The sequence below is a fragment of the Stegodyphus dumicola genome, chromosome X2 (genome assembly GCF_044657685.1).
Source record: "Stegodyphus dumicola isolate Sdum_Otavi_A_Nest chromosome X2, ASM4465768v1".
Classification (NCBI taxonomy): Eukaryota; Metazoa; Arthropoda; class Arachnida; order Araneae; family Eresidae; genus Stegodyphus; species Stegodyphus dumicola.
The window spans coordinates 196,375,354-196,388,765 of record NC_140781.1 but is presented as its reverse complement, the minus strand read 5'-3'; the positions used below and the strand labels follow the sequence as shown (position 1 = coordinate 196,388,765).

General features: G+C 34.7%; 1 protein-coding gene across 1 annotated transcript in view; it reads left to right on the top strand.

Annotated features, from left to right (window-relative positions):
• LOC118187618 (glypican-6-like) overlaps window positions 1-13,412 on the top strand; it is a 111,270-nt gene that overhangs the window by 78,526 nt on the left and 19,332 nt on the right. The window contains exon 8 of the mRNA XM_085809688.1: window positions 12,799-12,956. Coding sequence (XP_085665814.1) covers window positions 12,799-12,956 — 158 coding nt within the window. The remainder of the gene's footprint in view (window positions 1-12,798; window positions 12,957-13,412) is intronic.

The following is a 13,412-nucleotide window of genomic DNA, read 5'->3' as shown; positions in this document are numbered from 1 at the left end:
CCTGTGTATAAAGCAGGTTTTCTCTTAAAAAAATCAAAGAATTGCACAAAGTCTGTATCCATGCAGTTTAGTATTGTGCACCAGCAAAAACATACATTTACATACAAAATAGATAATTGCTACATAAATAGTTTTGGGCAACATTGTGGCCTTGTGTACAACCATTTTGGTGATGTACTGTTTTGTTTCATGAATTATTATTATTTTTTTTTAACTTTTCAGGGGGTACAAATAATCAGAAAGCATCAAATATTTGAATATCTGTTTTGGAAGTATGTTCTGAGCATTTTATGAACTCTCTCCCTTCTTTCTGATATCTTTCAGTTTTAGGAGTAGGTCATTCTGAGTGTTTTAGGAACTTTCTCCATTCTTTCTAATATCCTTTTATGAAATATTTGCTGATATGGTCACCCAGAGGGAAAAGTGGTTAATGACTCTGACTGCAATTCCAAAGAGCCCAGGTTTGAATTCTGGAGAAGGCATGGATGTAAATTGTCTACCCCTTCATAGGAGGTACAGTGGTACACTTAACATAATTCATGTGCATAAAACATTAAACTTCATTTAACATACTACAATTCAGAAGACTATATTAACTTAGTTTAAACTTCGCATCACACGTACAGTGGTTGGTATTATTTGCTTTGTAATAGCCCCAAAATTTTCTACTTATTACGGTCTCGGACTATTTCAAGAAATAAAGTAAATTCTCAGTACCTTTTGTTTGTGTGGAATTCAGTCATTTGTTTCTTGAGAAACTCTGACCAAGTTGGATAGGTGCTGGTCATGCGAATTTGGATCTTATGTGACTGGTAGTTTTCCTCTTGTTGTGGCCATTTTTGCTTCTGTGTAGGATCCTTTATTCTTCTAGATTTTCATTGACCTTCTGCAAATACAGCTGGAGCTGGCTGTTGGCAGGATCTTTCCAGGTCGTGCAGCCTGCCATTCTTGTTTATTCTTGCTGGTTCTGTTAAATTTTCATTCAGTCGGTTCGGATTACAGTGGATTTTTGCAGTCTAGATATTGCTTTGGTTTACCAGTCATTTCCCCATCACTACGAGTTCTCTGTTGGCTTTATTTACTAGATCTTTCTTCCTGCCTTTCTTCCATTTGTTGTTGTTTGGCACTCAAGTAGTGGCTACATCTTAGGGATCCTTGAACTTTTTCTTGGCCTTTGGACATATTCCATGCTCTCTTATTTTTTCTTGGGCTTCCATTATTTGCATATCAAATCTCAGCCTTTTCTTTTTGCTGTCACATTTCCTGGAATCAACTCTTGTGCCTTGTGCACCTTTTAATGTGAATGCCGGCACTAGATCCATTGCATTCCTTGATGGCTCTTGATTGCTCAAGCCAAGTGATTCCTGCAAACCTCTCGTATCAGTAGTATATCAGTTCACTCACAATATTGTTTAACCTGATCCTTATTGGCTTTCAGGGATTTACCATTTGTTCTTTTAAAAATACCATTTCCAGGATCCACTCAATTAAAAAGAGGGCTTGAAACTTACTGCAAATTTCCCCCAACTTTTTTCCAAGGGCACAAGAAAGAGAATGCTTAATTTTCAGAACTTTATCTCCCACCTTAAAATCAACCTCATGCTTTATCATAATATAATTTTGGTTCATAAACAAATTAGTCATTGCCTTGTCCCAGTTTCTAAATGTCTGTAGCTTAGACTATTTGGATCTTTTTCTAACTTTCTACCAAGAAATAACTAGCTGGTGTCTTGCTGGTAGTATCTTGTTTGGCAGTTCTTTTTCTATATGTTGATTCATTGATACAGCTATCCCAACACTCGTAATTTCTTACATAGTTGCAAATACATTTAACTATATATTCATCTGCTTCATGATATTTGGCAGTGGTCAGTAAGGAACCATTTTAAAAATGCTTTGTATGCATTTCCTCAAAAATTTGACTTGACACATTTTTTACTATAGTTTGAAATTATTTTAATCAGAGCTCTGTACTTAATTTTATTTGAAAATGAATCTGCAACAGGTTTCACCTGAGGGGAAGTATTTCTACCCACTTCAAAAAATTATCAACAAGTTATGAGTAAATATAGTTAATTATTGCATTTACTACATGGGTGAGGACCTTGTAAGATTTATCCTGTTTCTAACAGTTAATGTTTAGTTTAAACCACTTTCCTGTCACTTCTTAATTTCAGCTTACAATTTCCTGTCAGAACGTGTTTTCAGAATTGCAGTTAAATGCAAATGAAGGAAGAGCAAGTATTTAAAGTTGAAGTTCTACGGACTTCGTTAGAGAGCCAGAGATTCTGAGCAGCGTGCATGTGCCTTTTAGGCTACTCTCTCTCTAAGGTATTTTTATGATCTGTCGTACTTTAGGCCCTTGATAGCTTCGCCGTTAGTGTTAAGGGACCAATTCTGGTAAAATCCTAAAAGCTTCAGCTATATCTTTTTAGTTAAGTTTTATTCCTGAGTTCAAGCCTAAGTGGAGGCTTTGCTGTAAACTCCAAGAAGGAGTCGACTGTTAAATTTATTTTGAATAATAAAGGGTATTTATATCTTTTTAGTTAAGTTTTATTCCTGAGTTCAAGCCTAAGTGGAGGCTTTGCTGTAAACTCCAAGAAGGAGTCGACTGTTAAATTTATTTTGAATAATAAAGGGTATTTAACCCTTCTTCAGTTCTGCTGTCTGTTTACTGAACTAAACGATTATTCGCTTACCAGTTCTTAAGAGTCTTTATTTTTAGCTGTAACTTAAAGGTTGGAATCTTACAACATAACAGATAAATTCTTACTATTTTGTTAGCGAATGTAGCTTTTATGCTATTTAGGTTTCTGGCCGGGCTGTAATTGTTATCATTAACTAATTGGCAAATGTTACATAATTTGACATATTGTTACAAATCTTTGTAGCTGTGGCAAATAAGCAATTTTCCTTATTCTCTGATCTGTTTTCCTTATTCCAGAATAGCTGGATAATGGTGAATCATGTAAAATACTTAAACTTGTTAGGATAATCGGTCTTAATTCATTATTATTATTTGTTACTGTAGGCCACAGATGGTTGCCAATATTTTAGTAATTTTAAGCCCTGTTCTATTTGCAGTTCTGAAATAATTCTTTCTTGTGAATCTAAAAATTTTAAAGTTAATATGGCACATTTTATGTCTTGTCCCTTGTCATATAGTTCAATTCATGATAGGACATCTGCTACAATATTTTCGTTCTTGGGAGTATGATTAATTATTAAATTGTATTTGTAGACATTAAGACCCATCTCATGAGTCTGGGGGACAAATTTGTCCCTGCATATAAGCATAGAATGGCCGCATGGTCTGTGTATATTGCAATTGCTTCTTTGTCAAAATAAACTCTAATATTTGCATGGCTAATATAATAAGACTGCTAATGGAATAGAAGAGAAACACGCCAATGTGACAATTAAAATCGCAATAACAACCTTGTATTTAGCATACATATGTTAAAACACTTAATCGATTTCGAGGGCAGCTAAAGGTCCCTCCTCATCAGGAGAACGAAATTACTAGAAAGGGGAAAAGAAGAAAAATAAAGCATTGGCAAAGGAGTCTCAGAAACACGTGGTCATTAATCAGGACACGCGTGGTCGTAACTGGATTTTGAATCAGATTTATACTGTCCGCCTACTTTTACTGAGCCAGGCTATCTGATCAAACATATAACACATAGACTAAAATGCAAACAAATGAAGGAAGTCAAAAAATAGGGAGTGAGGGACAACTGAACCTTCACGCGAGGTTCAGTCTTAGTGCCTTCAGTATCATTCGAGGTTCAGTCTTGGTGTATGAAGGTGCAGTTGCCGATCATTCCCTATTTTTTTCCTTCCTTGATTTGTTTGCGTTTTAGTCTGTGTGTTATATGATTGATTAGATAGCCTGGCTCAGTAAAAGTAGGCGGCCAGTGTAAATCTGATTCAAAATCCGGTTACGACCACATGTGTGCTGATTAATGACCACGTGTTTCTGAGACTCCTTTGCCAATGCTTTATTTTTCTTCTTTTCCCCTTTCGAGTACTTTCGTTCTCCTGATGAGGAGGAACCTTTAGTTGCCCTGGAAATCAATTGAGTGTTTTAACATATGTACGCCAAATACAAGATTGTTATTCCAATTTTAATTAAGACTGCTAATGTTTCTGTCCCAATGATTCTTATCATTTCGTTGAGTTGGACTAAATGTTTTGCTAAATTAGTCTACCAGTTGTTCATCTTGTATAAAATGGCTCCTGTCGTGAAATCACATGCATCTGAGGCTATTTCTAATTTAGTGTCTGCTTCAGAAAATTTCAAGACGGATGCTTGCCACTTTAAATTTTTCAAAAAGCTGTGTTTGCATCTGCCAATTAAGTGAATCTAGCCTTTTTCTGTGTTAATTTAATAAGGGCTCTGCTGTGTGATAAAAATCTTAATAAAGTTCTATAATAGGAGCACAGGCTCAAAAATGATGCCAACTTTTATGCTATGCTAGGTGGTGGATAACTTCTAATAGCTGCAATTTTTGTATCTTCCGTTTCTATTCCCTCTGAGGCATCTTTTACCCCAGGTACTGAAGTTCTTTGGGACAAATTTATATTTTGCCACAATGACTTTTAACCTTCAGAACTGTGAAATTTCAAAATTCTACCAATATCATGAATAAGTGCTATTTTCATGACTATAATTCTGAAATGATCATCCTGACTCCTTTTCTTCCAATATAGGTCGAACTTAAATCAGATTGATCAGGATCTGACAGAAATTTTCATGCATAGGAAATAGGGAAGCTATCCTTTGAATGGAATTTTGCATCTATAACCCTTGGTGGGTTAAAACTGTTTTAGAAGCGAAAAAACTTCATGCAAATCCCGAATGTGTTCAATAATTGTATTGCTTGTGACAATTATGTCATCTAAATATATAATATTGATTTTCGAGGACAAGCTTTAACACTTTTGCTGCTGGTCATATGAGATTGTATTGATAGTTGATAAAGTGTCTTAGAAATAAATTGTACCCATATTTTGATTTACATATTATAAGAAATATGATTTAAAAGAGGTAATAAAAGATTATGTGTACTACACTGATTACTAAGCCTTAAAGTATAGAATTTTATGGCTACACGCCAGCACGTGATTGGCACTAGAGGTAAAATTATTTCTCCCTTGCCACATTACGAGCTGGAGTATGACGTTTAAAAATGAATCGAAATAAGTAACAATGTACATTATTTTTTTATGAAACTATATCACAAACAAATATATATATTACAAATCAATTTATTATAAGATAGTTGCAATAATATTATTGCAAAATATATACCGGGTGATCAAAAAGTCAGTATAAATTTGAAAACGTAATAAATCATGGAATAATGTAGATAGAGAGGTAAAAATTGACACACAAACTTAGAATGACATGGGGTTTTATTAGAATTAAAAAAATGATTCGGTATGGGTTGGATGTACCACATCTACTGTTATCGGGCCTTTTTTCTTCGAGGAAATGCATGATTCTGGTTTTGTAACTGCTACCATGACGGGTGATAGGTATGCCGATATGTTACAGAATGGCATCGTCCCCAGCCTGGCTGATAAACACCTGCTGGAACGTACGATTTTTATGCAGGATGGCGCTCCACCCCATATTGCTAGATGTGTGGAAGATCTCTTGCGTGCGTCGTTTGGTGATGATCGTGTGCTCAGCCGCCACTTTCGTCATGCTTGGCCTCCTAGGTCCCCAGACCTCAGTCTGTGCGATTATTGGCTTTGGGGTTACCTGAAGGCGCAAGTGTATCGTGATCGACCGACATCTCTAGGGATGCTGAAAGACAACATCCGACCCCAATGCCTCACCATAACTCTGCACATGCTTTACAGTGCTGTTCACAACAATATTCATCGACTACAGCTATTGTTGAGGAATGATGGTGAACATATTGAGCATTTCCTGTAAAGAACATCATCTTTGCTTTGTCTTAATTTGTCATGCTAATTTGCTTTTCTGATCAGATTATTGCTTTTCTAATAAAACCCCATGTCATTCTAAGTATGTGTGTCAATTTTTACCTCTCTATCTACATTATTCCGTGATTTATTAAGTTTTTAAATTTATACTGACTTTTTGATCACCCGGTATTTCAGAATGTTATCCATATATGATCATTGCATGAAATGAAACTTTGTTTCCATCCGAAACCTCATACATTTACAACTAGTTTCTAGCTTCATTCCATGTTGATACCACCATACGTATTCAAAACATAATACCAAATGAACTTAAAAATATACAATGAGACGCTGCTTTTCCCATGCCAGTACGTGACTGGCACCTGAGACATCAAGCCACACTACGCACCACAGAAGCTTTTTAGCAGTAATGCTAGTCATGCATTAGTGTTTGATCGGAAGTGAATGCATTATATTCATGTCTCTTTGAAACATAGCAGGGTCTCCGCATAGGCCAAATGGCATTCTGAGGAAAGCATAAAACTTGATTTGGTAATACATTTTTTGTCACATCCTCTGATTTCACACATTTCTAAAAATATCTAGAAGTGAGGTATTGTGCCATTGTATATTTTGTGGATTTAATTTTTCTCATATTTTCCCGAATTATTAGAAAGCCAAATATTATAGGGATTACTCATACCAAATATTATACAGATATTTTGTTACACTGTTTAATTTTTGTAGTCAATTGCAAAATGCCTTAAAATCTGTGAGTGAGACATATATAGGGACTAGTTAAGTGGATTTTAATTTTGTTTTCCAGCATTTCTGCAATGTGCTTTTCGATGATTTCTTTTTAAACCTTGTCTTAGTGGTAGGGTTTTGCTCTGCTTGGGGCAATTTCTTGTTTCTCTTGAGTGACTGACCACATGTGTCAACTTCGAGATATCTTCAGATAAATCTGAAAAATTTTGTACCAACTGCCCCGATTTCATTTTCTCTTCCAGAGTCAATTCCTTGAGGTTCAAAACAAGTGGCTGTACTTCTTTCTTTATTAGTTTATTAATATAAGCTATAAGGTATTTTTGCACCAGTAAATAGTAAATTAAAAAAAACCAACCCCAGTGTTACATTTGCCTGTAAGTTTTCTCACCACAAAAAAGCCACCATCTGTTGCTGATTTTTAGCCTGCACATTTAAAGTCACTCTGCCTACGTATTTGCAGTGTTTGTCTTGTGCCAATATCACTTTAGTTCCTGGCACATAAAATTTTTCTTGAAATATTTTTTAGCCAAAAAATTGCTTTTTGCCTGTGTGCAATAAAGCATCTGTTTGTTTTCTATTTAACACATTTTGAATAGTTTGGAGGAACATATTTTTAATTAATGCTGTATTTAAAAGAATGTGAGTGGCCTTTTTCTTTTGCCTGGGATTAATGCCCTCTCTGACTCACAGTGTAACTTATCCCTACCTAGTTTAAAGTTTTTTTTAACACCCACCAGCTTCCTTTTTTTGGGATTTGTCTTGGTGATCGCAATTAGCAGACAGAAAATTTGCCGCTTACTAAGTCACCTTCTGTTACATTTAATACCTCCTTTGGTGACAGGTTCTTGAAAATTTCCGTTGAATCTTTGAGATCCCCATATGCATGTTCAATGACATTCGCTAACTTTCAAATTTCACTGCTAATTCGAACAGTTATTCTAGCATAACAAGATTTCTTATCCTAGAAAATCTTGAATATAGGGCAACAACCTATTAACATCTGGCTAACTTTTGCATTAGATTTTTTTCCCGTGGAACAAAATCACCATCTGTTCTTTTCTTAGCGTTAAATCTATTAATTCTATAGGTTAATTTGTTCAGCTGCATGTAATTAATGTCATGAAGAGAAGTTTCTAAGGAAATAAGGGTTTTTTTTTTTAAACATTTCATTTCTGCACACCAGTCTATCCACCTTTTTTAATATCTTTGGGAAGTGCAGTATCCCACTCTAAATCCAGAAGAAAAATTTCTTTACATGATCTTAACTGAACTGTAAATTGTTCCAAATACCCAATAAGGTCAAGATCAATCTTTTTGTGTGGCCTTCACCAGTTTCAGATGATACCTGAACCAGTTTCATGTTTAGCCTTTACATTGTTGCTAGGTTCCCAAATCATGCCCCAAAATTTTGTTTCTGTATAGAAATTATCTTCACCTTTAATATTTGACCTCATCTGTAAGGCGTTTAATTCCTCTGAATTTGATTTCAGTTTTCTAAAATACATACCTGCATCCATTTACAGCATCTACAGACAATTGGTATGCATCTTCTACAGTTGTATTGCCATAAAATAAGTCTTAATCATAAATAGAATTAAGTATTTTAAAACTCTCAGGATGGTCTCCTTTATACTCTTAAATGTGATATTTTATTGTAGCAGCTAATAGAAATGGGCTAATCACTGCCCCGAATGGGACCCAACACATGTGCAGAATATTACATGACTAGTCATCATTCCCAAACCAAGAGTTAAAGTAATCCCTATCTTCTGCAATGCAAGTAATTAAAAATGGCTTTTTCGCTGTTTGAGGTTCATGAAACCTAGGGAGAATGTCAATAACTTTCGGAATCAGATGTGGGTCAGTGTCTAAGCATTAATTTGAAGATTTGAATTTTCTGATCCTCGAAGGAGCATTGAAAACTGTGTGGACGCTAGTAGTCTCAGAATCACAAATTGCAGCATGGTGTGGCATATAATACTGTGAAAGTTTGATTTTCATTAAAGCATTCTTTGACTATTTTTCCCTTAACTGCTGTTGAATAATTTCCTAATATTCTTGCAGTATTTCTGGAGTTTTCTGTAATTTTTGTTTTAAAAATTCAAACTGCTTTTTTTGTGATATCAAAATTATTTCCTAGCTCTTCTGTAGTAGATTTCCATGACATTTTACATTTGTATTGACTGTTTTTAAACTGTACATCTCTTTCAGAACGGTTAATTAGGTCATTATCAGGTTGATTAAATTCATTTTGGCCTTCATTTATTATTCCCATTGAATCAAACAGCCAAAACATGCTTAAATCAACTGACAATGAGGAATTCCCTACTATTACTGCTAAGTGCTTCGGATAATACCTTCCTTACCCCCATCTCCATCTTGAATAGCTTTCAAGGTAATGTAATATTCTACTCAAGTATTTGAAACATTTTGCTTTATATTTTTGACTTGTCGCAACCTCTTTTTCCATTTGATCAACTGCAATGGAAGTTTCAATTTCATCGCCGAGAGCTTTCATTTCGATATTTCATTCTATTAAGAGTTCGTAATCATCTCTTTTGGGTGTAACATCATCTCCTTGGGAATGGCTGGGTCCAGAGCTTAGCGGAGCACACTGTTGGATTCGTCGCGTGGGTGGCAAGCCATTTTGGTCATTGGCGTGTTCGTGCGACTTTAATTAGTCCAGATATTAATTAAAAACTAATTTTTCCCCTACGTTTTCCTACATTTTGCACTTTCTTTTACGGGTTTTCCCTATTTTAGGGATTTGGCTGCGTGCCAAATTCTTTTTTCTCGAATATCTATAGAACAGCGCCGAGTTGAAATTCGAAACGCATATCCCCGGATTGCAAAAAATTCAACGAATCCATCGTACCGGTCTCATCTTCGTACGTCTATAATCGACGGAGTTATTAATTAAAAACTGCGAAAACGTTATTTAATTTTTCAGAGTGGCAACAGTCTTGGAATTAGGTGAGATAAAAATACTTTTTTGAAAGCGACGGGTTGGGGGGGGGGAACAGGTGGCATCCGCTCGAGCGATGCGTTGGCAAAAAGGTAAAAGTTCACGGATTTACACCTGGCGAAATCATTTAAAAATTAATAACTTTTCTTCTAATTAACTTACCGAATTCAAACAAGTACGGAAATTTAGATTTTTGCGATATATTTATTGTTTTGCTTCCTATTTTCTTTAAACATCTATTCATTCGTGTTATATATTTCTGTTACTGTTAAAAATTGCTTTCACATTTTTTTTCAGTATTTAAAATTTACTTTTTTTTAAAAGATTAAAGATTTTCTATGCAGATATTTAAACAAGTTGAAATTACTATTTAAAATACTAATTTAAATTTTCACTAAAAATTTCTTTTTGTTCAGGGTTTTAAATTGAATATATGTTCCTTGGAGATGGTATATGGAAACTTTTCTTATTATAAATAATTATGAATTATTAATTGCATTAATATATATATTGATACAATTTTGTGTGTGATTATATTGAAGTTTATAAAAAAATATAGGAATTTTAATAACGAATCTACTGTTTGAATAATAAATGCGAAAATTTTCGCGATTACACTTTATACAACAGCCCCCACTCGCGGCTGAGCGGTAAATTCACTGAACATTGGTAGTTCGGTCAAACTTTCGAATCCCGGCGAATGGGCTGGCTGCATGGGTGTTTTCGTTATTTTCTGCATGTGTAACGTGTATGCAGTATCTTGTACATGAATATGTGTATAAAGCGGACACAGCCTGCGCAAAACCGCTAAACACTGGTAGTTCGATTCAAACTTCCAATCCTGGCAAGCGGGGTGGCTGCATGGGTGTTTTCGTGATTTTCCGGTTGTGTGTAGTGTATGCAGTATCTTGAGGATGCATACGTGAATAAAGCAGGCGCGGCCGCTGAACACTGGTAATTCGGTCCTACTTTCGAATCCCGGCGAACGGGCTGGGTCCATGGATATTTGCGTGATTTTTCGCATGTGTACCATGTATACAGTATCTTTTTAATGCATAAGTGAATAAAGCGGACGAATCCCGCGCAAAACCATTGAACGATGGTAGTTCGGTCTAACTTACGAATCCCGGCGCGCGGGTAGGCTGCATGGGTGTTTTCATGATTTTACACATGTGTATTGTGTACGGAGTATCTTCTGGATGAATATGTGAATAAAGTGGGTGCAGCCCAGTCAAAATCATCGAACACTGGTAGTTCGTTCCGACTTCCAAATACTGACGAGCGGGCTGGCTGCATGGGTGTTTTCATGATTTTACGCATGTGTAACATGTATGCAGTAGCTTCTGGGTGCGCACGGGAATAAAGCAGAGAAACCCGCGCAAAACCGCTGAACACTGGTAGTTCAGTCCAACTATGGCATAACGGTGAAATTTAACATGGGAACTCTTATACGCACGAAAAATGAAAAGCAGGCTTGCCCACTAGTCCTGCTCTTTAAGCTCCTCTCCTGACTTTAATTTAGCGTCAATTTGTTTAATTAACTGGGTTGTTAATTTTCGAATTGTGCATTTAGCTTTTGCAAGTTCTGATGCCGTTATTTTTTAATACACCCAAGGATCAACAATGAATACAAATTGAGAACCTTTTATTTGCTCATGGGCATGATTTAGTATAACAAAAAGTTATAATCCAATAGTTCTGGCTATCCCATCACAAATGCACTATGAAAAGAAATCCAGTAAAGTAAGCTATCACCAAAGTCAATGACGCTCTTTTGGTGGTTCAGTTTTAAAACAATACACAATAAAAGTCTCACTTTAAAAACACAACAACAATTTATTTACAAGTTACTGAAATAGAGCATAAATGCTCTCTTGCCGGTAATCTCTTGCCCGCAGCTCCCTTACAAACATTCTATATATCTAGTTACAGTTTAAATTCTAATCCTGACTGGAAGAAATAGGGAAACACATATAGTGCCATATATATGTGTTTTGCAACAGGGGGAGTTTTTTTAGGAAAATCCAGTCAAACCAAGTCAGGTAATTTTACTGTTAACTTTAATTATGGTAAAATTGAATGCTTTTACTTTTTGTTTCATAGGCATCTTAGACAGAAAATTAAGAAAATTGAATGCATTTGTGTTTTGTTTTTTGGTATTTTGGGCAAAAAAGTGAATGAAAATTTTTTAAAATGCCTAAATTTTTTTTTTTTTTTTAAAATTTTGAATGGCACATTACAAACAACTGTGGTCAGAACAAACAAATATGAAAGAGAAACAACAAAACTGAAATCACTACAGTATAATCTATGAATCTATATGTACTTAAAAAATTATGTGACCAGTTGCATTAATGTCAAAAACAGACTTGGCTCTTTTTCTTTTCTTTTGCCATTTTTCACCTTGGGCTAATCATTTAGTATGACATTCATTTTGATAGCCCAATTATTAGCTTCCGTAAAGAAAATTGTAATCTCGATAGGCAATAGATGAGTATTTGAGTTTTGATCTTTCACTCTGTACTAATAGACCAGTGCATGTATTTTATTATAAATTCAAAGATCAGATTTTCTGCTACTGCCTGTGATATTATGTTGCAGTTTAGAATCTTAATTTAAAAAGTTGTTTTGGATGACATGTTCAAAGCTAAAACAGTAGTACCTCTTCTAGTCATTAGATTTTCTTGATTTTATAAAATAATTATCAACTATTAAGACAACAGCATCTGAGTCTTCTGTCCTTAAAGCATATTTTCAATGGCTTCAGTTAAGTTTTAACATATCTGCTTAAATTTGCATAGTAAATTCATTATTTTGTGATGGGTGTTATTTAGAAAGTTTTTAGTCTAGGATGTATATTGTTAAATAGAGATTCATTTTGCGTAAAAAAAGCTGTGTATAAATCCTTTTCAGTAAATATAACTTTTGTAATTTAAATAAATTAATAAAAAATTAATAAAAACAAGTCAATTTAAAATTTGTAATGCAACTTAAATTTTCAGTATCTTTAGATATTAAGTTTAAACTACATGTGCTTTTAAAAGTAACTAATGAAACTCAGTCTTCTCAGTAATTAATTTTTCTGTCTATATATAATGTTTCCATTATTCTATACTTTGTTTCAGAAACTTCAATGCTTCAATCAAACATCTTATGCCATTCAAAGACTCCATGACACCCAATGAAAATGCAGTTATCAATCAGCAAATATTAACTTTGAATCTTATCAGTACAAAACTGTCTCATGCATATAAAGGCTTGGATGTTGAATGGGAAGATTCAGGTATGATATATTTTCTAGTTTTAGTAATGCTGTATATTAAAAATACACTATTGGTAAAAATTAAAGTAACTGCTATAAGAATATGCGCAACTTTAATGATTTTGAAGCCAAGATCTTGGAACTGACACAAGATCTTTATTTGGTCTTACCCAACATATCTTCAGAATACAGAATTTTCTATTTTATCAAAAATAAATTTAAATAAGGATGTAGGAAGTGCGATATAAAGTGGGATAGTAAAAAGTTGCTATTGCAGGTTTCTGGAAATATATAGGAAACATTAATAATATGTGTGGTCATCTTTGACTGGCATGCTACCTTTGAAATGATTTCCCATGCTGTGTATTTGTCCAGCAGTTCCTGTGGTAATTGCATACTTGATGCATCTTGAAGCTCCTGGAGAGTGCTAGGCGTCAGTGCAACCCACATCTTCTATTGGATTTGAATCCAGATAAT